Source organism: Aedes albopictus, chromosome 2 (genome assembly GCF_035046485.1).
Source record: "Aedes albopictus strain Foshan chromosome 2, AalbF5, whole genome shotgun sequence".
NCBI lineage: Eukaryota > Metazoa > Arthropoda > Insecta > Diptera > Culicidae > Aedes > Aedes albopictus.
Window position 1 is genome coordinate 243,795,179 of NC_085137.1, and position 26,080 is coordinate 243,821,258.

At 40.2% G+C, this 26,080-nt stretch overlaps 1 protein-coding gene across 1 annotated transcript in view; it reads right to left on the reverse strand.

Moving 5' to 3' along the window:
- Positions 1-26,080, reverse strand: part of LOC109622886 (protein bunched, class 2/F/G isoform) — a 168,602-nt gene that overhangs the window by 124,097 nt on the left and 18,425 nt on the right. Inside the window, exon 3 of the mRNA XM_062851437.1 lies at positions 16,152-18,467. Within this exon, the coding sequence (XP_062707421.1) occupies positions 16,152-18,298 (2,147 nt within the window). The 5' untranslated portion in view covers positions 18,299-18,467. The remainder of the gene's footprint in view (positions 1-16,151; positions 18,468-26,080) is intronic.

Sequence of the window (26,080 nt, forward strand, 5' to 3'; positions counted from 1 at the left end):
CAGGACAGTTTCGACGACCCTTAACCTTTGGGAGTTCATATTAATATATAATAGACTTTAGGTTGTTCCAATAACCGTTGAACATGCAACGTTACTCAGTATATCAGATGTGGCTGCTGTTACGAGTGTAGACCTGAAGTTCTGAACTCCAAGATAGTTTGGCTGATTTAGGCTTCCGTAATTCTCCAAAGTGACGTAAGCGCCATTACAAATTTCGGCGTCTTTTGATATATATCTGGTAAAATAATAATACTATGGTATGCCAGCCATATTAGAATGCAGGATCTAGTGGTAGATGGTAGATGCTAGATCTATAGAAGAAAACATAGCGAACGATGAAGAGTTTAATGAATAATAACCAAAAATGTACCAAAACTGTCAATGTCGCTTACGTTACTTTGCAGAAGAACGGCAGTGGAATATTCCTATAGTGTCTCTAAATGACATTTGAGAATTCAAGAGCTTCACATATCTCAGCAGATTACGCTATGCTATTATTCATGTAAATTTGAAGGACTTCCTTATATGACAGTTTGGATGACCTTGAATGCCTTATAGGTTTGTAATAATATCAAGTAGACTTCAGATTGGTCAGTAACCGCGGTAGATTATGCAACGTTACTCAGCATAACAGATATGACAGTTATTACGAGTACAGGCCATGAAGTTCTTAAGGACAAACGTCTTGAAATCTCTCTTAAACAGTGCATCAGAAGTTCAGACGCACAAATCTCAAGAAGCAAGCTTCAAACAACGGTGCATTTTATTATTCCGTTCTTGCTCACTTGTAATAAGCTTAAAATAAGAAGCCCAGGTGCGCTGGTTTTGTTTACGAAAAGATTTGTGCTTTTAAAATCGTGAGTAGGTGCCAAAGTCGGCCATTGTGGAGGCCATTTTGGGATTCTAACAAGTCTGTCCTTAACTCCAAGGTAGTTTGGCTGACCTGGAATATGTGTAAAGTGTCTTCAAATGAAATTGTAGATTTCAAGAGCTTCAGATATCCCAGTAGATTATGTAGTGCTATTATTTATTGCGAAAACACATAAAATTATTCTTGTAGATTTAAAATACTTTAGTACAGGATAGTTTGGTACACCTAGAACATCCCAGAATAAAAAAGACACTACACCGTCTTCAGCCAGAGGCTGCACAGATTGAACATTACTTATACGCAACACACATAACACCCAGTAGCCCAATGGAGAATTTTCCGTTTGACGAAAAGTTCTCCCCGACTGGAGCGAGAATCGGACCCGCACTCCGAGGCTTACGAAACGCCTAGACGACTGACGTCGCTAACCGCACGGCCACGAAGCTCACAGTATAAAACGCCTTTTGATATTCTTGACTAAGGTTAAATAAATACATATGAACGTAACCCATATTCAAATTCAGCTTTTAGAACTGGTATGTCAATTACTTCGCTTCTCAAAACTTTATGATGTTCAGGATGTTTTAGGTGGACAGTTAAGTCTGAAATATGTACAAATATTCAAATTTTTGCTTAACAGAGGACTCAATTTGCAACAACTTTGCCGAAGACAGTATTCTGTTTTATTGATTATATGAATTCATACAGCCGTTTCTATGTTGGGGTCATATATGACCCCTCCGCCACCAAAGGGTTAAATCAATGTTTTTTCACAGCATTGGCTTTGCTTTCCAGATTAAGCACAAACAGAGACAAAATAGTGTTCGTAATATCGATAATGTGAGTAATACGTGCGTACGAAGCATCTCGTAAAGATTCGGACAGTAGTCGTGAAAAAATTTCCGAGAGGAATTCAAAAGGAAATACAAAAAAGGAAGGTATCCAAGAGATATTTCTAAAGAAGTTCCAGAAAGAAGCCCTAACGGAATTTCTGAGAAAATCCAACAATGTAATGAACTCTGTAAATTTTCCTTCTGAGTAGATCTACAAGTACATATTAAAGTTCGCTAATCGCTACTTTTTGTTCATACGACTCAATGTTGTATTCTTCATCGGTGCAAAATTTCCCTGAAAGTTCAAGATATTCCCTGAGTATTCCAGGGTTTTCCCTGTTGAATAAATTTCTCTGAGAATTCTCGATATTCCAGGTTTTTCCAGGTACTAGACACCCTGTCAATGCATACCGCAATGGCTTCGTGCCGCGAGCCGAAATATACAGGGATAAGGACGGGAGCCTTTTGACGGATGGACGTAACGTGATCGAAAGGTGGAAGAAGCACTTCGATTCGCACCTGAATGGCAAAGTGAAAATAGGCACGTGGCCCTAATATTCATATTCACATCGACCAACTTTCTACAAAAAAAGCTAATCAATGAGGACAACATCCAGGAGTCCAAGCCAGGCTTTCCAATTAACTTTCCCAACCAATACAAATCATTCGCCGTCGTTCACCCACCATTCTTAATCACGATCGCAACTGGAGTCGCACTTCCGCTCATGATTCAGTCGGCGCGGCAATCGATCGGTACCTCCCCTGTTATTATGTGGGAAGGTACTTGCCACCCAAAGCCCCCAAGAGCAAGCAAAAATGTTCATCCACCCTTTCGCAGTCAACCAGCGCTGCCAGCGGTGCAACATTGTATTGCTGCTCGATTAATATGTGTCGTCAAGTCAGGCTGTTGTAGGTACTTCCCACAAGCCACTTGGAGTCGACTTGCTTGCACAAAAAAGCGTCTATTCCGACCGACAAACCTTTCTCCTATCTTTCGCGAGCCCGTCGTCCATCCGTACGGGCAACAAGCTACGGCGGCGTTTGGGTTTGTCGCGCGCGGGAAGGTGCTAATGTCCCGGTCCGGGAAAGACACGAAAGGCACATAAGTTCGTTCGTCGTCGATTGACTTTTTAATTTGCGTGAGAGACGTTCGTTGGTTGGTTGGTTGGAAGGTGCCGGCCGGTTCGGGAGCCTCTCTTTTGCCGGTGCGCGGTTTATTCAACCCGTAAATACCCGTAAGCTCTATGGAAATTGGTGTTTGCTTGCGTTTTGCATTCCCTCCCAGGGTTTTGCCGGTTTCCTATTTGTTTTGAAATCTGCAAACGCTTGAGGACGTCGTGAATGGATTGGAAACGAGCAAGTGAATGGGATGTATTTGCTTCCATTGACCGTGGGCACTGAATGCAAAATTGCATTAGATTTGATTGAATAGTTTTATATGAGCAAGCTGTATGGTATTGGAACGATTTTCAACAATAATTATGAGCTGGCTTTTGAAGAATCTTCATAGTTTTCGATCTGTTGAAAACCTGATACCGCTCTAAACAAACTGCGGCACAAAACCTAGTTCTTGAAATCACCACCATCGTTGTGGCGCTGTCGGGCATATTTCTCCTGAATATCTGCAGCAGTTATTGCAGATATTCCTTCAGGAATTTAGCCTGGTAATTTTTCAGAGCTCTATTTGAGAATCCTTTAAAGATTCATTTTGAGATTACTCTAAGGGTATCTCACAAAATTTTTCACGGAATCAAATTCAGGATTCCTGAAGGGTCTTTTTTTAGAATTTTTGGCTGGATTCCTCCAGCGATTCTTCCAGTTTTTTTTTTTTTTCAAAAACATTTCCTATTATTCCTCTGGAGTTCATTCAGGGGTTTTGTTTCGGGTTTTTATCAGGAATACCTCAAGGGATTCCCAATAGATAATTCCCAGTATTCTTGTCAGGATTTATTTCAGTGTTCCCAAAACATAAAGTAGAGATAATGAGACAAAGATAGTAAGAAAAGTATAATAATCATTTGTTTGAATGTCTTGGTACATCTAAAAAGCATATTGATATTCTATCAGTTTATGTAGCGGAAATTGTGTATTTTCGGCAGTTTTTTTCTCTTCATCATGGTTATTTTAATGTTGAACTCAGAGTTGGCCTCAAATCCTTCCCAACAAAGCTGAATTCTAGCGTAACATGTGGTAAGGGCCCAAGTCCAAAATGTAATCATTGAGAAATCTGCTTGAGAAGGTTTCCATGTATATTCATAAACCCTATTTAGAAATTAAACACTGTATGCCTATTTAGAAATTACACTTATGCAGCAAATGACGCGCATGACTGCTCTCTACATGCTGTCTAGCGCTGAAAATAGCATACTACATTGAAATCAGTATAAAAATTAAGTTTTAGAGCAGCAATAGACATTCGCCCTTTTGAATTTTTATGGATTTGGGCCTTTGACCAACTACGAATTGACTTAGGGTCAATTTATTCACCCTGGCCTAAACCAGGTTTAACTATATGGGTAAGCCTGGCTTATCGGTTAAGCCGAGATGAAGAAATCGGCCCTTAGGCCCTTTTGAATTGAGCTAATTTTGAGCAAAAAGAAGTAAGCTTACATAAGTTTTCTTATATTTTACGTGACTATACAAGAAATAATCAGATTCAAATCAAAACCTTAGAAAATCCATGTAACATGCCAAAGGGCCTAAGTAAATTTGAGATCTAGTCCAACTTGAACCCTTTTACGTCGACTTAGGCCCAAACGGAACTATGAATATACTTAGGCCCTTTAAAAAATCATCATAAAAAGTCATGTTAAAATGGGTTTTTGGCGTGGGCGAGGAAGTGTATCGAAAGATTACGTGACACTTGATAGGAATAACGGAAAATCTCGTTTGTTTACATTTTCGACTTCGGCCCTTATCACATGTTACGCTAGAAATATATGACCAAGTTTCAGGAAATTTGGCCGACAAAAAAACCCTCATGACGAAGAGAACAAACCTGTCGATAACCAACCAGCCAACGTCAAATACCAAAACTTTTGGAATGGGGAATCACGCCACTTGGGCGGTGGCTTCTATTCTCGTCTGTTTTCCGCTATAACTCAACCAAATTTGAACCAATTGACACAATTTTTGGATTGCAGTGATATAGGTATAGTATCTACCCGTGTACAATATTTCAAGTCAATTGATTCAAAATTGACTGAGTTATAGTGGAAAACAGACGAATATAGAAGCCACCGACCAAGTGGCGTGATACCCTGCGTGAAATGCACTGTAAACCCACACTAGACCATAGATTTCCAAACTTCGTTTCACGACCCACCAAATAGACGTGTGTGTCGCCGCGCCGGTGAGTGAAGCGACGTACGGCTTCCCAAGTTATCAAGAATCAAATATACTCAAATGCACGGTGTCGTCATCAAGAAATCGATATATTTCTCCTACGGAATATTAGAAAACAACTGGACCAACACCTGTCAAATTTGACAGGTACTGGTCCTGTTGATTTCTAATTCTCTGAAAGAGCGAAAGAGATATAATACCGCTGTGACGTGGTCTATGCTTTAATTTTATGAACAGGGATTGGTAAAGGTGTGTTATACCCATGCACTGGTGGTAAAAGATCATGGTTATGTTGTTTGAAACCGATCCAGGAAGCATCGGCGGCGGCATGAAAAACCGCACGCTGATCGTCGTATGGTCCACTGCACGAATTTCAGCTGGCCTGCTTACTCTCACACGAAATTTGACGTTTGAGCGGTGTTGACACCGCTCAAACGTCAAATTTCGTGTGAGAGTAAGCAGGCCAGCAGAAATTCGTGCAGTGGACCATCGCTTCCCAGAAAGGCTACCACCATCAAAACCAGAAAATTTATGCAGTAGCACATAGTTAGATGTTCACTTGTTGTAATCCAAAATTACGCATAAAGTAGTTAACTTTGTTCATAATTGTTTAAGAGCCAGTTCGCGAGCGCCGCAACCCCTTCTTGAATCGATGTGCTCCGATTGAGCTGAAATTTTCAGGGTATGGTTTTCCATATAAAAGATGACATCTGGCCGATTTTCAGATTTTTCCGTTAGGGGGAAGTGGGGTAAAATAGCCCTCAAAGATTTCATGTCTAAAAATAGGTAAAATCATTAAAATCGCAATAACTTCCGCAAAAGTTAACGGATTCAGCTGAAATTTTGCATGGACACTCTACTCCTATGGCACTTCCATTTGAGCCAAGCGTTGGATATTCTTTGATATTTTATTTGAAGAAATACGTTATTTTCATAATTTTTTTGACGATTTTCAGGGCGCCTGTTTTCGTACCAACAGAACTAGGATGAAAAACTGAGTACTACGTTTTGAAGGATTACCCAAGAGCTTTCATTTGATATGTGACCCAGATGCGCCAACTTAAAAACTTTCGAAAAAAAATTTTTTTTCTCGGGGTATGCGTTTTACCCCATATTTTTAGCTGTCTAAAGAAGCGTTGTCACAAATTATGACAACGTTATTTATCTTTCAAGGGTTTTTCTTCAATATTAATTCAACAGAAAAATTATGACTAAAAAATGCAATTATTAGATTTTTTTCATTTGGGGAAAGTAGGGTAAAACGGACTAACTCAACCTCCTTTCGAAATAACGTTGCTACGATGTTCTCTGATCGGACTCGAATTTTCAGAGTTCTTTATTCTACTCAAGAATAGATGCTTTATCATATATTTTTTTTCTTGAGAAGATAACGGGGTAAAACAATTCTCAGAAAAAAATGTTGAAAATAATCAAAATTTCAAAATTTACAAATGCTTTGGTAAAACTTGGCGAAATTTCATGAAATTAGAAGAAATTTCTTATTTTTTATTGCTTATCCAAAGGAGCAAGACTGACAACATTTTGACGTCGAGAAATGTCACAGATTAGCACGTGGTGTGTGATTGACCGGATTCTTTCTCGATTTTTCTTTCAACATGCATCTCCGGTTTAATTTTCTCTCTTTTTTTCTCGTGAAAGTTGCTGCAGTACACAATGGTCCACGAAAAAGATTTACGAGGAAAGATGCATTTAGCGCCTTCAAATGATTTTTTGGACAAATATGGTCTTCTGCAAAGTTGTTCCCAAAAATAAGGCCCTCTTTTCAATATACATAAAAATTAGGGTAGTCCATATTTTCAAAGAAATTGGGAACCAAACTTTTTTATCTGCTAGAATAACTGTATACATTCTTCGAGAAAGTTGTAGATCTATCAATTTTGAGCAAGTTTCTTGAAGACACATTTTATGTAGCTTTGAAATTGACCGATCTAGAGATGTTTTTCTGAATAAGCTTAGGGTGGTTCAAGAAAAACTGGTTTTCTGGCATTAAAGCATTTGAAGACGTGTCGTTTCATGCGCTGAAATGGTCTTTATATCTTTTGGTTCAACAGTTACAGGTGTTTTTCCTAAAAAATCATATTTTTTTTAAAAGGTGATATGAACGATTGGTTTGTGAAAAATACTTAAAAAGTGCCTATTTTTTCTAGAAAATCATCAATATGTTTTGAACGGAATGACGAACCAACATTCCCAGCGCACGAAAATGTGCGTTATTTTTGAGTTCTAAAAATGGTTCGTAGACATTTTTGATGTGAAATTTGAAACAAAAAAGATAAAGATAAAAGGTAACGCTAGAACAAATCGGTTTATTGCTTTATCTTTTTTGTTTAAAATTTCTCATGTAAGTCACGTAAGAACCACTTTTACAGCTTTCAAAAGAGCGCATTTTCGTTCGCTGAGAATGTTGCTATGTCGTTCCGTTCAAAAGTTATTGATGATTATCGAGAAAAAATAGGCACTTTTCAAGTATTTTTCACTTGAGTTACAAAAAAAACAGCCCTCTAATTTTTTGATATGTTTTGTAACAACGTTTCTTCTTTTGAATGCGGACAAAAGATAATTTTTATGATTGCCCCAATCCGTCATAACACCTTTTCAAAAAACTATGCTCTACAAGTGTTTCTTGGGCGATTTTGATGAAAAATCGAAACTGAAAAAGTTAACGCCAGAAAACCGTTTTTTCTTGTACCACCCTAAGCTTATTCAGAAAAACATCTCTAGATCGGTCAATTTCAAAGCTACATAAAATGTGTCTTCAAGAAACTTGCTCAAAATTGATAGATCTACAACTTTCTCAAAGAATGTATACAGTTATTCTAGCAGATAAAAAAGTTTGGTTCCCAATTTCTTTGAAAATATGGACTACCCTAATTTTTATGTATATTGAAAAGAGGGCCTTATTTTTGGGAACAACTTTGTAGAAGACCATATTTGTCCAAAAAATCATTTGAAGGCGCTAAATGCATCTTTCCTCGTGAATCTTTTTCGTGGACCATTGTGTACTGCAGCAACTTTCACGAGAAAAAAAGATAGAAAATTGAACCGGAGATGCATGTTGAAAGAAAAATCGAGAAAGAATCCGGTCAATCACACACCACGTGCTAATCTGTGACATTTCTCGACGTCAAAATGTTGTCAGTCTTGCTCCTTTGGATAAGCAATAAAAAATAAGAAATTTCATCTAATTTCATGAAATTTCGCAAAGTTTTACCAAAGCATTTGTAAATTTTGAATTTTTGATTATTTTCAACATTTTTTTACCCCGTTATCTTCTCAAGAAAAAAAAAATATATGATAAAGCATCTATTCTTGAGTAGAATAAAGAACTCTGAAAGTTCGAGTCCGATCAGAGAACATCGTAGCAACGTTATTTCGAAAGGAGGTTGAGTTAGTCCGTTTTACCCTACTTTCCCCAAATGAAAAAAATCTAATAATTGCATTTCTTAGTCATCATTTTTCTGTTGAATTAATATTGAAGAATAACCCTTGACAGATAAATAACGTTGTCATAATTTGCGACAACACTTCTTTAGACAGCTAAAAATATGGGGTAAAACGCATACCCCGAGAATTTTTTTTTTTTCGAAAGGCGCATCTGGGTCACATATCAAATGCAAGCTCTTGGGTAATCCTTCAAAACGTAGTACTCAGTTTTTCATCCTAGTTCTGTTGGTACGAAAACAGGCGCCCTGAAAATCGTCAAAAAAATTATGAAAATAACGTATTTCTTCAAATAAAATATCAAAGAATATCCAACGCTTAGCTCAAATGGAAGTGCCATTGGAGTAATGTGTCCATGCAAAATTACAGCCGAATCCGTTAACTTTTGCGGAAGTTATTGCGATTTTAGTGATTTTACCTATTTTTAGACATGCAATCTTTGAGGGCTATTTTACCCCACTTCCCCCTAACGGAAAAATCTGAAAATCGGCCAGATATCATCTTTTATATGAAAAACCATACCCTGAGAATTTCAGCTCAATCGGAGCACATCGATTCCACTTCCTTTGGAAAGGGGGTCGCGGTTCTCGCGAACTGGCTCTTAAGAAGTCCCACGCCGATTAGACCTCTGCGCCGCCGCACCACGCCGCCGCTGCGATTCTTCCAGGAGATCCTTCAGGGATTTCGCTAGAATTCCAACAAGGGCTTTCTTGTGGCGTTGTGTAGGGATCGCTCAAGGAGATCTTTCAGCCAACACTCTAGGAGTTCCATCAAAGGTTCCTACAGGAATTCCTTTTAACATCCCTTCTTAAATTTCTTCGAAGATTCCTCTTGCAAATTTTTCAGAGGTTCTTTCGAGAGTTCTTTTAGGGATTTTTCTAGGAGTTCCTTCAGAGACATTCCTACAGAAGTTCCTCCAAGGATTAATTCATGAGTTCCTTCATGGATTTATGCAGTATATTACTTATTTCAAGGATTTCTCCAAACTTTCCTCCGGTGATCCCTCCGGGAGTTCGTCCAGGGATCTCCCTAATATTCCTGGAGGTTTAAAGGATGCCTACAGGTGTTCATTAGGATTTTTTCAGAAGTTTCCTAAGCTATTTTAACCGGAGTTAACTCAGGTATCCTTCCAGAAGTTCCCCTTTCAGGAGGATTCATAGATGCCTTGATGGAGATCCATCAAGAATTCCGTAAAAAGTTCCTTCAGGAATTCCTGCAAGAGGTCTTTCGAAATTAGTAGTTGATGCAGGGATTCCTTCTGAAGTTCCTTTTAAAATTCCTACAGGAGTTCTTGCAGAAATTAGTCCGGGAATTCCTTCAGAGATACCCCCAGGAGTTTTAGGGATTCCTCCAGAAGTTCCTTCAGAGAATCTCATCGGAGGATACAATGATACCTCCAGGAGAGTTCAGTGATTCCCCCAGAAGTTTATTCAGGGATTGCTACAGAAGTCCATTCAATGATTAGTACAAGAGTGCCTTCTAAAATTCCATCAGGAATTCATTAGGAGATTCCTCGAGCAGTTCCTTTAAAGATTCTTAAAGGAGTTCTCCAGGAGTTACATCAAAGATTTCTCCAGAAGCTTATTCAGGAATTTCTACAGGAATTCTTTCAGGGAATCCTGTAGGTGTTCCTTCAAGAATTTCTTTAGGATTATACCATATCAGGCATATCTCCAGGAAATTTTTGAGGGATATCTCATGGAGTTTCTACAAGAACTCCTCTAGTATTTCCTTCTGGAATCCCTCCAGGAATTCTTTCGGGGATATCTCCTGCAGTTACTTTTCTCCACCCGTAAAGATTCCCTCGTGAAATTCCGCTGAAAATCCTCCGGGGATTCCCCCTGGAATTTCTGCAGGGATTTCTCCTTTAATTTCTTCGGGGATTTCTACTAGAATTTCTTCGAAGCTTCCTCCTGGTATTTCCGCGGGAATTTCTCGGTGATTCTTCTTGGAATTCTTTCGAGGATTCTTCCTTGGATTTCCTTCAGAGTTTTCTCTTAGACTTCCACCGAAGATTCCTCCTGAATTCTTTCGGGGATTCCTCATGGAATTTCATCGAGGATTCCTCCTGGAATTCCTTCGGAGATTCCTCCTGGAATTCTTTCTGGAATTTCTCCGTGAACTCTTTCGGGGATTCCTCGTGGAATTTCTTTGGGGATTCTTCCTGGGCTTCCTTCATGAATTCCTCTTGAAATTCTTTCGGAAATTTCTCCGGAATATCAGTCGTGGATTTCTCATGGAATTTCTTCGATGATTCCTCTTAGAATTCTTTCGGATATTCCTCCTGGAATTTCTTCAGGGATTCCTCCAGGAATTTTTCGGTATTTCCTTTTGGAACTCCTTCGGTGATTTCTCCTAGGATTCTTTCGGGGATTCCTCCAGGAATTCGTTTGGGGCTTCCTTCTGAATTCTTTCGAGGATTTCTCCTCAGCTCCCCTCAAGGACTCGTCCTGAAATTCCTTCGGAGATTCCTCCTGATATTCCGTTGGGGATTCCTCCTGGACTTTCTTAAGGGTTTCATTCTTTCTACGAGGATTTATTATTATTATTATTATTATCTTCATTAAAGAGATTTGCAGCCCTAGGCTGGCTCATCTCTGATACGAGGATTTCTCCTGGAATTTCTTCGGAGATTTCTCCTGGAATTCCGTTGGAGTTTCCTCTTGGAATTTCTTTGGTAATTAATGGTAATGGTAATTAACTTCCTGGAAGATTCCTCCTGAAATTTCTTCCGAGTTTCTGTCTGGAATTCTTTCGGTGATTCCTCCTGGAATTATTTTAAAGATTCCTGCTGGAATTACTTTGAGCATTACTGCTGGAATTTCTTTGGGATTCGTACTGAAATTCTTTTGGGATTTCCTCTTGAAACTCCAGCGGGGATTCCTCCGGTGATTTCTCATAAAATTCTTTCGGGGATTCCTTCAGGAATTCTTTCGGAGATTCTTCCTAGAGTTCCTAAGGGGATTCCTCTTGGAATACTTTCAGGGTTTCCTCTTGAAAAACCTTCAAGAATTCCGCTTGGAGGGTAGGACGAATTCCTGCAAATATTTATCCTTTATATTATCGGGCATTTCTCCTGGAATCCCTTCAGGAATTCCTCTTGGAATACCTTCAGAGATTTCTCATAAAATTCCTTCAGATTGATTGATTGATTTGTCTTCATTTAAGAGACTTTCAGCCTTTAGCTGGTTCGTCTATCTTCCTTCAGATATTCTTCCTGGAATTCCTTTGAGGATTCCTCCTGGAATACTTACCTTTGGAAATATCCCCTAGAATTCTTTCTGGGATTCCTTTTGGAATTCCTTCGGGGATTCCTCCTAGAGTTCCGTCTAGTATTTCCCCTGGAATTCCTTCGAGGATTCCTCCTGGACTTTCTTCGAGGATTCTTCTTTAAATTTCTTCGGGGATTCTTCCTGGATTTTTCCGGAGTTTCCTCTTGGAATTTCTTTGGTAATTTCTGTTCCAACTTTCTGGAAGATTCCTCCTGGAATTCCTTCGAAGTTTCTTTCTGTAATTCCCTCGGTGAATCCTCCTGGAATTCTTTCATGGATTCCTGCTGGAATTCCTTTGGGATTCGTGCTAGAATTCTTTCGGGGTTTCCTCTCGGAATTCCTGCGGGGATTCTTCCTTGAATTATTTCAGAGGCTCCTCATGAAGTTCTTATTAAGATTCCTCTTGGAACTCCTGCAGGGATTTCTCCTAGAATACCTTTGAGGATTCCTCCTACACACTTAGAATAAATTAAAGTATTCGGCGAAAAAAATCACCGAAACTTGTCTGTAAACAAGCAAACTACAGTATTACGGCGAAATCGATTAAATTACAGGCGAAAATCGGTGAAATCCAAGAAATCACCGAAGAACCGGTGAAATCAGACAAATTTACAGGAGATCTGTGAATATTTTACCGAACAGATCGGTGATGGGACTATTTTACCGTACTACTGTGAAATGCGTTTGACAGCCACGCCGGCAGCTTTGGATATCATTTCTATTAGAATTTGCGCATCATCTCCAAGCAAGACTGTCTTGTACAGTGGTAGCAAGTGTGGTTCCTGTTCAAAAGGTTGTGTGGCCGATCCCATGATCGACCTTTTTATGAAAAAAGGGGTTTTTTTGTGCTCGCATAAAATCACCGTAAATTTGTGAAAAACTACCGTACGGTCGGAAATATTTACGGATCATTTGTAAAATGTACCGTGCGTTCAGTGATTGTGACTGTTCATTCGTAAACAAACATACCGAACGATCTGCAATTTTTACGGTAAATTTGTAAAAAGTACCAAACGTTCCGGTAATTTTGATGCATTTTCCTGAGATTTACAGTACGTTCGGTGATTTGAAAAATCACCGAACTTTTTACCGTACGTTCAGTTGTTGAGATTACGGTAAAATTTTACCGTAGTCCGTCATTTTTTCTAAGTGTGTAAAATTCCTCCAGAGATCTCTCCTAAAATTCTTTCGGGGATTCTTCTAGGAATTCTTTCGGGGATTCCTGCTAGAGTTCCTAAGGGGTTTCCTCTTGGAATACTTTCAGGGTTTCCTTTTGAAAACCCTTCGAGGATTATGCTTGGAATTTCTTTGAAGATTCCTTCTGGAATTTCTTCGGGGGTATCGTCTAGGATTCCTGCAGATATTTCTCTTGTATTTTCTTCGGAGATTTCTCGTAGAATCCCTTCAGGAATTCTTCTTGGAATTCATTCGGAGATTTCTCATAAAATTATTTCGGGGACTCCCCTGGAATTTCTTCGAGGATTCCTTCTGGACTTCGAGGATTCTTCTTTAAATTTCTTCGGGGATTCCTCCGGATATTCCGTCGGGGATTCCTCCTGGATTTTTTCGGAAATTCCTTTTGGAATTCCTTCGGGGCTTCCTCTAGAATACCTCCGGTGATTTATCCAAGAATTCCTTCAGAGTTTCCTCCTAGAATTTGTTCGGAGATTGCTCCTGGAATTCCTTCGGGATTTTATCCTGCAATTCTTTCGGGGATTCCTCCTTGAGTTCCTTCGCGGATTTCTACTGGAATTCCTTCGGGGTTTTCCCTTGGATATTTTTCGTTGAAACCTCCTAAAAATCCTTTGAGGATTCGTTTAAATTTTCCTTGGAAATTCCCACTGGAATTCTTTTAAGAATTGCTGCTGGAAATCCTTCGGAGATTCCTGTTGAAATGTCTGAGTATTTCTGCTGGAATTCTTTCGGGATTTCGGGGATTTCTCATGGGATTCCTCCTGGAACTCTTGCAAGGAATCATCCTAAAATTCTTTTGAGGGTTCCTTCTGAAATTCTTCCAGGGGTTTCGGATTCCTTTGGAACTTCGCGCTGGAATTCCTTTGGAGACTTCCGCTGAAATTCCCTTGGGATTCATGCTGGAATTACTTTAAGAAATCCTTCTGGAATTCATTCGGGGATTTTCCCTGAAAATCGTTCTGAAATTTCTAGAAAATTCCAATTAGATATTTCCTCAGAAGTTTCTGCAGGGATCTCTCTAAGGGAGATTCTGGAACCGCCAGAGATTCCTGGAGAAGTTTCTTCAGGGTTTCATACAGCAATTTCTGAAGGGATTAGTCCAGAATATTATTCATGGATTCCTCCAGGAGTTTCTATAAGACTCCTCCGGAAATTCGTTCAGAGATTCCTCTCGATTATCATTATGGGAATTCTTAGTGTAAATAGTGTGCCCTTATTATCAAATTTGATAGCGTCTAAAGGTTCTAAGAAAGCAAAACAAAATTTGTTCGCCCTTCATTTGCAATGAAGTACTCTGCACTACACTACTGATACGGGTAATAGGTCTGATAACTGGTCGCAATGACGAACAAAAACGAAAAAGGTATTCATTGAAACGTAATAATTTAAACGTTTGGAAATTTATGAATTTGAGTAATTTTGGCTTGAAATTGTACAATCAAACTTGTGTGTTGCAAAATTGTGAATGCTGTTACATATTAGGTATGTTTTCATGTTCAAGTTGACATTTGTTTCCCACATCATGCGTTAAACTGATTGGTTCCACCACCCTGTGGTGGATATCATATTTTCAGAAGAGAAACATAGTTGCGGCTTCCCGATAGGTATGAGCAGCCGTTCAGTGCTATAACCTAGTTCGCAAGTGTAGTATGTGATTCAGTGAATTCGCGCAAATGATAGAGACTAGAGAGATAGATGAAAAACTCAAAACAGGATGAAGAAAATAGTTTTAAATTTTGACAAGTTTCCCTTACGCCGAAACATAAGAACCGAACCCGAAAAACAAAACAGAGATATTAGTAATGAGATCGTGGATGAGACGAAAGATGAGACCAGTGAAATGTTTTCGGTGCTGATGTTGTTCAGAGATTTTTTGTGCTGGTGGTAAGGAAAGTGCGAACAGTGAAAGGTAAAGTCCAGTAGGCTTATTTGCGAGGAAAGAAGCATTTTGTGCCTTTAAGTGAAGCATTAGGATAAATATAGGCTCTCTATATAGTTGGTTCTTGCTAGTAAGGAGTTTTAAGGATTCTATCAAATGCTAAATAAGTTCTATGCTTTAGTAAATTAGACAGTTGAAAGTGTTCATCATCAAACTTAAACATTGGCTAATCTGGTGAGCTCATTTCACGTTTCATATCTTGCTTTTGAGTTGTTGAATAGACAAGGTGGTTGGATTTTTCTTTTATTTCTTGTGAATTGATTTCTAATATTTTTAATGTTTTGTCACGTCACTGTTACATGTCTTGAAGAACTACTATTTCTATACATTGTTCATTCCACACTCGACATAAATTGAGACGCGCTTTCAGAAGTAAAAACTTTTCAAGAATAGTCAAATCGGATGCAATATTTCAAAATGTCACAAATGCTTTTGCGAACGATTACTTTCTTCAAGACTGTGGATTGTGTTAGAGTGATAAAATACCATCATTGAACGCTTAACGTAGCAATGGTGTGATTACCATTGCTTTTCTAGTCTAGATAGTCAGCTATCTTTCATAAGTCTCAAAATTAAGTCTTATTAAGGGTGAGATCATGCGTATGTTATTAATTACTTTAAATTATCACTATGTCAGTATATCTAATCTTCACAGACTTATACAAAAAGCGACAGACCAGCATTTCAGTTCAAGGTTTTGTTTCTTGAGAAAAGCATCTATGTGGGTAACCTTATAGACCAGGTGTTTTCTATTTTCGGTAAACATGAAATCATCAGCTCGCGTGTTATGTCTCGAGCATGTGTGCTTGTCAACAACGTAAAGGTGGCTACATTAGTCTTTAAACTAACTACCATTTGATGTATCTGTGGGAAAACTTAACAGGACATTAACCCAACCTCAGTGTGGTTTTGCCCTCGGAAAATATATAATAATTACAAATAACTATAAAATAAACTGTTTGATTAGTCTAACGTTTCAGTTACAGGCTCAAAATGCATTTTCCTTCAGAAATCTTCCTAATGGACCATATTGCACTGGATTCCAATGGGACGGATCGGGGAATCGAGGGATTGTGCGCATCAAGAGAACATAACAATTTCCTCCAATGTAGACAAACAATAGGAAACAGAAAAATAAAACATGACAGAAGACAATCAAAAGACATCCAAGAGGTCCATTTGGAGGTTTGATTTGGATGAATGTATGTGTTAAACAAAAAACATGTACCACCTACCTTTCTCCGTCTTCGCCGGTCTTTTCGCCATCCTCGCCGGTTCCGGCAACTGCTGCGGCGGTGATTCCCGCCACGGCCGACAACAGATTTGACTCCGAGAGATGATCAACTGCAGCGGCGGCGGCGGCAGCAGCTGTTATCGAAGCGTGGTGATTGCTGCTGGTGGTGGCGGCGCCGGCGCCGGAAGTGCTCGGCACCGACGGGGAACTGACGGTGGCCGCCGTAGCTGCCGAAGTGGGCGTAGAACTGGCCATTGAAGAAATTGCTGGAGCGCTGCTGTCGCTGTTGACGGCGGTGGCCGTGACCGGCGATGACGTGGTCGACGCCGAAGGAGTTACAAGTGGCTCGGACGAAACTGCCGCCGGAATGGAATCGGGTCCGGAGGTGACGACCGTCGATGTGGTCGAAACTGTGCCGGCAGTCGCAGCAGCCATGGAAGAAGATGGCGAAAGGATAATCGAGTCCGCCGCGGGGACTGGGTCGCCGATGCTGGCCACGACCGGAGAGTTGGTTTGGGAGGTCTGTTGCTGAAACTGCTGGGGAGAGGGGAAGCTCGTTTGTTGGGGTTGCGAGTGTTGAGGATTTGCGATGACAATGTTCATTTCCTGTGATGTAGTCGGCGGCGGGACGGAACCCGCTGGCGGAAGAACGGCGGTAGACGAGGATACGGAAGCTGGGCTGTTGGTTTGCTGCGGAGGCTGCATCTGAATGTTGCTGGGCAGAGTAACGCCATGTTGATGGTGCTGTGGCTGCTGCTGAGTTATGTCCGCCATGTTGGACATGGTATGTGGATAGTATTGGGATTGTCCTTGGGCCCCATTGCCCCCGGCGACAGCACCGGCCAGAGCGTTCTGAAGTTGGGCCTGCGGTAAACTATGCGGCACTGCTGAAGATTGAGCATGACTAGTAGTTTGTTGAGATTGAGGAATGGTTCCACCGCCGCCACCGGGCGTTCCGATCGTTGCCGGTTGGGTTAGGTTAAGACTTTGCCCGGGAGATTCATTGTTCAGTAGACCTATGATAGAGCTAGCTGGGACGCTGGCAGCTAGATGAGTATGATAGTCAGAATTATCGCCGTCAACCGCATTGGAGGCCGCATTTGCTCCGTAGGTTTCGTTTAGCACCACTCCGCTGTCCTGAGTTCGAATGGAGTTGGAATCGACGACCGTAGAAGTAGTCGACGTTTCTCCTTCACCGGAAGATGCGGGTCCGGCACCCCCTTCCTTTGGCGAAGCCTGTAAAGTACTATGATCCAGGTAATCCATGCATACCCAGCGGCCGCGCTTGAATGGTTCCGTACTCTCGATTTTGACCACCTTAAACCGTTCATTTCGGTGATGGGGATCTTTGCCATCGTCCTTGGCATGTCCCATTATGTTAATTCCCGCATCCGTAACACTAACATGCATTGCATCCGCTAGAGCTTCTGCTCCGTGAGCACGGTCCGTCGGTGCCACTATAGCTAACCCGTACTGAGAGCTCGTCGGAATGACCGGAACGCTTCCAATGGCGTTCGAAGCGAAAAACACGTCCTCCTTACTGAAGGTATCCTCGGAGAACGACGGAGTCTCGTTCTCGAAGTCCGTTATTCGGCTGTTATCATCCGTGTGGGATTCGTCAAGGTCATCGGCCGAGTCATCGCCATTGTCAGCGCTGGTCCGCGCTCCCACCGTCACCGATGTAATCATGAACGAGGAAGTCTTCCCGGTGACAGCGGCCGTGGCCGCAGCAATCGCCCTCGAAATCGAGTTGATCGACCCGGACGAGTTCATCATTGAAGATGGCGAAGCCGAACTGCTAACGGAACTGTCATTTCCACTTCCGCCCCCACCTCCTCCTCCTCCCCCTCCTCCACCACTCCCCGGCCCACCCCCTAACCGTAAGCTCTCGCTTGTGGTTCGGTGAATGACATTCGAGTGCTTACCACCTCCCTTACCGGAGACTGTCGTTGTGCTGGCACCACTGCCACCGCCACCGCCGCCGGATGCCGACGTCATGTCCAAGGATTTGTTATGATGATGGTGGTGGTGATATAACGCACTTCCCCCTCCGCCGCCGCCGCGACTTGCTGTCTTTGGATGCTGTTGTGACGCTGCAGGCGATGGTAGACTGTTACTGCTACTACTACTGACAGAATTCTCGGCCATACTTTTTTTCTTATTTTTCGGAATTTTCGCGGATTTTCTGAACGACCGGTCGGGGGTAGAAAATTCACTCGCGGGGTCGCGGACACTAAGAATTACGCTCGCACACACGAAGATGCACTTGCACTTTTGCACACTCACGGACACTCGGCAAGCGAAGAATGGGGATTATCTGCAATGGAAGAAGAGAAGAAAATGATAGGTTAGTAAGATTCTGAAGGACAAGAAGTACAGGAATTTCTTTGAAATGTAACCGGAAGCACAACAATAATTTTTGGAAATTCTCCAAGATTTTCATAAAAACTCCCTTTACCATTAACTTAAGAATATTTATTTTATTTTATTATTAGTTTTTTTTTATTTTTTGTCAAGCATTCCTCACATAGTTCGTTCCGGAATTCTTTCCATGATTCTTCCAGAGATTTCATCAAAGATTCCTCATGGATTATTTCAGTGTCATCCGTGGGAAGTTCGGTCGTAGGCTGACAGGGGAGGGGAGTTTGCTTCTGCAAACCTAAGCGTCTAGGATGAGCGGCTCACAACAGCGTCTGTTTTCAACATAATAAACATTTTTATTTCTTGGTAATCTGGAGTACAAGTGTTTTTGCTTGCTGAACAAACAGATTCGGGTATTGAACAGCTCTTTCAACTTCTTCATCGTTTTTTTTCGAACGAAAAAAATCGAGGGTGCTTCGAAAGGACAAAGCTGACGTGCTTGTTAGCAATGATGTTTTCACTCACCTGACAATCGTTTGACTCATTTGTCCATAGCTCAGTTAAGAAGCCTGTTATTAGAATGTGATGTTCGGCACACTTGTAGATTGCATGTTGCATCTTCCAACCATCGGCGACCATAACACGTCAATGGAAAACGGTGCTTCCAGAGTACATCGTAAAGAGGACTCGTCTTGCTGATACATCTTTGAAAATGTTGTAGATTCCACGCATATAGGGTGCGGGCACCGGATTTGGCCAGTATAAGGGAAATATTTTTTATAAAAATAATCAATAATCCTATGAAAACAACCAATGTGTCAATTGAAAGGTTTTAATCTATATTTTGAAGGAAAAATGCAGAAATCAAGCCAATACTTGATTTTTGTATTAAAAGTGGCACTGGCCAAAATAGAAGTACTGCCGCAGTTTTGGCCATATTAAGTTTGGTTTCTATTTTGGCTAATCACGGGTATGCTTATAGGAGTGGCCAAATTAGAAGCACCCTGGCCAAAAAAGATATATCCGGAGTAATTCGCGAATAGGGCGTAACTGACAAAGCAATAACATTGCGAAAACAGCAACCGAATTTTGCTGATACAATTTCAATTCCTATTTAGGAGTAATTCAGAGTAATTCAACATGAACAAGCCTAAATGACACAATTCTGACACATTTCAGGCCAAACATGTCTAAAGGTCCTATCTGCAGAAAAGAGGCTCTCTTTGGTTTCCCTCTCTTTCGTTAATATCTAAGCTGTTTATTTGTATTATGATTGTCTCCTTGCATTGAAGGATGGTCAAAACAATCTTCTTTTGATTTGTACTGAAAAAGTAGTTGAAAAGTGCACCATTATATTGCAATAATCGAAAGAGAAAGTGAACAAAGAGAGCCTCTCAAATGCAGATAGGACCTATTGAAATGTTTAGCTTGATTTTCTTGATTTTCTAATAAAACAGTACGAATTTGTTAATTTTTGCATTAAAAATTGCATTTATTTTATTACGCCCGAATTGATGCCCGATAATGCTAAATACGCCCAATACTATGCGCCTTGAATCGATATCAATTTCAGAATCGCCTTTTACTATTTGCCTTGTTTTTTATTTTGACAGGATTTCGCCGTTTACTTTCGCCGTATTTACGTTGTGATTTCAGTTTCGCCTTTTAGTTTCGTAAACAAAAACACCAGGAATGGAAGGCGTAATTCTTGTTTTGTTTCGTGCGACATAGAATGGAATTACGCCTTCTACTCAACGCGTGATTTTCAATAATTAGAAAAGTGATATCAAGGAAAGTTTGTGAGTATTAAGTAAAAAAATCTAGCATGTTTTCACTCTTATAATCATTTAAATTGTGTACATTTTGTCAGTTACGACCTTTTTGCGAATTTCTCCGAATATTCACAAGTTGAATTCCGTAATAATTAGCGAAAAAGCCGTAACCAACAAAATGTACACAATTTGAGTAATTGCAGGAGTGAAAAGAAGCTAGATTTGTCTTCTAAATGCTCACAAAGTTTCCTTGATATCACTTTTCTAACTATTGAAAATCACTGATTGAGTGAAAGGCGTAATCCCATTCTATTCCAAACGAACAAAAACAAGAATTACGCTTTCTACTCCTTTGTTATGTTTGGTGTTTGTTTACGAAAGTGAAAGGCGAAACTGAAATCAACACGTAAACACGGCGAAAGCAAATGGCGAAATTCTGTCAAAATCATAAACAAGGCGAATAGTAAAAGGCGATTCTGAAAATGATTTCGATTCGAGGCGCATAGTATTGGGCGAAATTAGCATTCTCAGTCAGGGGCGACTCGTCCAGATGTCCAACATGTGCATTGCACATGTGGAGCCACATAAAAAATGCGTCCGAAATAAAACTCTAAAACCGTTCATCATGAAAATCGCACGACGACTTTTCATACGCCTACGAGAAACACGTGCTTACCGGTGGATGCGCTACATTTTCCGACCATCGTTGTTGACGCATGTTCATTTCTAGTGTCGTACCGATCTGAGAGTATCGACGCGACCGGTGCGTGCCGTCCGTGCCGTCGCGTTGCATGGGAGTATTTGTCATCTCTCGCGTCTCTCTCAGAGCATGTTTGGTTGCAATGTTTCGGTCGCCTGTTCATCTGCAACATCGTATATGCGAGGTGCCGTTTGTATAAGAATACATACGGGCATTTTTGTCATTGTGTTGGTGTATGTTCAGTGCTGAAAAGCGGTCTGACTGTCCATCGCCAAGATCGCACTGGTTGTGACGGCGGTACCAGTATGCGGATGAAACAAAAAGAGCCCACGAATGTAGCACGTTGATGTTTTTTCTGCACACGGCGCATGTGTTGTTGACTATGCTTGATGGACTATATTTTTAGCGGGGAATCAAAGGATCAACGCATTTCATGCTTACTGCTAATAGAGTTAAACTTCACAAAATTTGTCTATAAGTAAGCTCAAAAATCAATTTTGAATTGGTTCAATTGGCTGATTCAATATGTTAGCATGTTGAGCAAATTTGATTTTGAAGTCAGTGGATGTATCGGGTGGTTGTGAGCAAAGATATCTTTCTTTATCTGATCATCCTTATGTTGTGAAAAATATTTATCATAATTTGATGTCAAACTCGAAGTTCATACGAACAAATAATAATAATATGCAATAATAATCAAATAAATTATTGTACAGACTCAACTGAATTTGGATGTGATTACAACAGCGAGTTTATTCAGTGCCAACCCATGTTCAATCACGAAAACAACATAGGTCATAATCATTCATCTGTTTCGCTTTGTATTAAGCAGATGTTTATAGAATTCGTGCTACTTTTTTTCAAATTTGACCTCAAAACATAAAAAAGTATGAGAATTTGTAGTACGGTATTATTTATATTCTCGGCTTCGTAAATTAGTCAAACAAAAATGTTGAACATGTAGCCGAAAAGGTCACGAGTCGCCCCTGTTCTCAGTTATCAATTCAGGCGTAATTAACCCTCTAATGGATACCTGGGGTCCATTGGACCCCAGAGCCACTTTGAAGTGGTCGCAAAAAAGTTTGGATTGACACATCGGTCCCGTTTTCACAGTACCTTCAAACTACACCACGATGAGTTATGTGTGCAAAAATAACAAATATTTCATGGCGTACTATAGAATATTTTTTATGTCAAAGTTGAACCGGGCGATTTTGGTCCCCTGGGGTCCATTGGACCCCACGACACGAATGATTATATCTTGTGATCGTCACTTCCTAGAATAATGCTGTCTTCGACAAAATTGTTCAATAGACCAAGGGCAATCTTGTGACAAACAAATTGAGTTGGAATTAGCCCAGTAGGTGGCGCTATTGTTTATTCAAATTTTGGATTGAAAGTTAAATTTAGCTTGAATATCTTGAGAATCGGAATGTATAGAAAGTTTGTGTCTTCGGCAAAAGTGTTCAATACATCAAGGATTATTTGGTAATAAAAATTATTTTAAAGTTTTTCTGCAAAATGGCGCTAATTAGTTTGTATATGCCCAGCATCCTAGATTACCGAGTGGCAAGCGTCCTCAAAAAAGTACGCTTATTTTGAAGTGAATATCTTGAGAATAACACAATATAATAACATTCTGTTCACAATACCAATACTTCCAATTTGGTGGATAATTTACTTCAGAATTGACTCACCCGGATACCTCCAGGAATTCCTCCCAAAATTTCTGAAGGAACTCCTACCAGGATTCTTCCAGAAATTAATAAAGGGATTCTTTCAGTAATTCCTCCCGAGGTTCCTATACGAATTCATCTGGGAAATCCACTTAAAAGCCCTCCGGAATTCGTAAAAGGATTTTTCCACAAATGCTTTCCGAGATTCCTCCACGAATTCCTCCCAGAATTTCTTCAGGAATTTGTCTCCGAATTGCTCCCGGGTTTTCTCCAGAATTTTCTCCCGGGTTCCCTGCATGAGTTTTTCTAGGAAATCCACTTGAAATTCCTCCTGGGATTTCTTCAGGAATTCCTCCGGGGATTGCTTCAGGATTTCCTCGTGGGATTTCTCCAGGAATTCTTACCGGTATTTCTCAACGAATTTCTCCCGGGATTCCTCCAAGAATTCTTCCTGGCATTCCTCCAGGAATTCCTCTCGGGATTCTTTCAGGAATTTCTCCCGGGATTCTCCAGAAATTTCTCCCGGGATTCCTCTAGAAGTTGTTCTCGAGATTCCCCTAGGAATTTCTTCCAGGATTCCTCCAGGAACTCCTCACGGGATTCCTCCAGGAATTTCTCTCCAGGAGTTCCTCCCGGTTACGGGAAGGAAACGTTGAAATTTACATTTCATTTTATTCGATTTTTCATGAAAATACCTATATTTTGTATCACAGAGAACAGACATCCAAGCCTATAGAAAATTGTCTCGAATGCTGTGCAAGGATTCAATTTTTTTAGCGTTGACAACACTAGCGTCACCTATGCGGCAAGTTGCTACAATTAGTGGTGAGTACGCATATCTACATAAGATTTATATTCACCACCGACAACAGTGTGGGAACATTGGGATAGCAGCGCCACCACGATGTTGCCACTTGTGTTTCCATTTCAAATGAACGTTTGATTCCTTACACAGTTTTGAAACTGAGCTTGGATGTCTGATCTCTGTGCTGTGGAAAATTGTGTAGATTATGATCAAAGTATAATTGTATATATCCCATAATCTGTAATATAGACACTATAGATTCCATATGCTTTCCAAGGTGCAGACAACTGTAAGGGGCCGTCCATAGATGAAGTGGCATTTTAGGGTGGTGGGGAGAGTCTCTGATTATGCTACGAGCCATGTATTAGGTATGGGAAAATAGGGGAAGAAAGGGGGTGTCAAAAATCGTCAAAAAAATGCTACGCCATTTATGGATGGCCCCTAACCAAGCGATCTGTCAATTCGTTTAGCCAAACGAGATTTACGGAACGATAACGACTGTGGGTTGTGTGACGTCATTTTCTATTGGTACACACTAAATTCACTATAAAACACTCTAAAATTGCGTAATTCAACTATTTCTCCCCAAGTATGTAGATTCTATAGTGTCTATATTCGGTAGGTCCATGTCCTGCCAAATAATAGCTGTAGACACCATCTCTATAAATAATAAGCATCCCGCACCAGCGTCTCCCAATAGGAGAGTTCGTATCAAATGGTTCATCAACTGAACATTTTTGACCTACCCAACAACTAAGACACCATTTTTCTAAGAAATCAGGATCCTGAGATATTATGAGATAAAAAAATTTGCATGCTATCTAGCACTGCCTAGTGGTGGGATATCGAATCAAACGGTCCATAATCTATAAGTTCTTGACCAATCAAACAACTTTGCCGAAGACATCAACTATAGAAGTAATCAGGATCTTGAGATATATGAGATTTAAAATTTAATACAGGTATTCTTCGATATAACGTACCCTCGATATAGCGTACCCTCGATATAGCGAATTCGATATAACGTACATTTTGCTTCGATATAACGTACAACATTGAAAATTTTATTTTTTCCCAGGAATAACCCACAGATAAGCTACGAAACCACTCAAATCAATGTTTTCTTGCAGTATTAACCTTGTATCCTAGAATTAGCGCAAATTGGGGAAAAATTTAGTGTACGTTATATGGAAGCAAAATGTACGTTATATCGAAGCACAAAAAACGAAATTACTTTTTCGTGAGAACTCATGTTTTTCATTATTGGTTTTGTGAATTTCACCGAAATCATTGTTTGGGGTTAATTTCATTTTCATTTTCATTTTCATTTTGCAGCATTTGGTGGGGCAATGAGAGCGCAAGTCAGTCCAAAGCCGATGATAAGGAGGGGTAATGGCTGAATAGTCTTTGCTGACCACATAAACGCCATGGGATAGGAAAAGGGTATTTTGGTGTGGGATTAGGGTTGGTGCAGACTTGACGATATCAATGCTATTCAGATGCAAAATAATTTTAAGGCTCAATAGTGAATCGCATACCTTCCAAAACCAAAAAAACAATAATCCACAAAATACCAAGCAAGTCATAGAAAGAAAAAGCGCCCGATTGTTTATTTTGTCAATTATAACAAACGGAAACTTTTACTCTCTCCGACCAGTCACCCCGGAAAAATGTCCCTTCAGTTCTGGAAAATATATTATCCCCAATTGGGGTTTTAAATTTTAAAAAATGTATTGTTTTTTTGATTTTATATGAAAGAGCACCTTTTTCTGAGCCACTGTGTTTTTTTTCAGATTGTTAGCACTTTATTTTGATACCAAAAATCCATTTCAAAGAGACTTTTTTGAAATCACCTTTTGACAGCTGGACAACTGCTTGACAGCTCCGCCCAGTACAAAATACAACGAGGGGTGATTCGACAAATCGCTCCCATACAAACTTCAAATTGATTTTAAAATAGGTTCCCGGGCACCAAAATTCTTGAAAATTTGGATTTCGACTTAGTTTCGCATGTAGATTCAGAATATGGAATTATCTCAACAGCGCTAAAAAAGCCAATTAAGCCTTTAATCGAATTGTCCGCGTGGTCTTGTAGTACCCCTGCTAGGTAAGAATCAGTCATTGCCATACATATTAAATGCTAGACATGACCCCATGGATAGCATTTGCATATGTAAAAGCTTTGCTGATGTGACTTTCCTATTAGGCAATTCTCTCATCTCATGTTTGTCTTCAAAACCTTATCAAGCTTAGAAAATTGAAGTTGATAAACAATACATTACAAGGTTCGAATTCCCATAGAATGAGATCATTCATTCGCACTACAACACCATAGGAGATAATACCACATTGGCTGATTACAGTACAAATGTGAAAAATCTCCCTTTTCCCCCTATCCGCAACCCGGGGACGCGCCCTGTTGGATTTCGAAAGCCTCGGAGAATATTACAAACCTTCAATGGCATTCCCATAAACTAACCCACATTGCCCATTCAGGGGTCTGACTGGGCCTATTACCCTCCCTCAGTTTGTAATATTCTCTCCAACTTGGAATTATATTTTCCCGGCACATAAATGACTTCGACAAATGTTCGATATACTATGCAGCGTCATGAT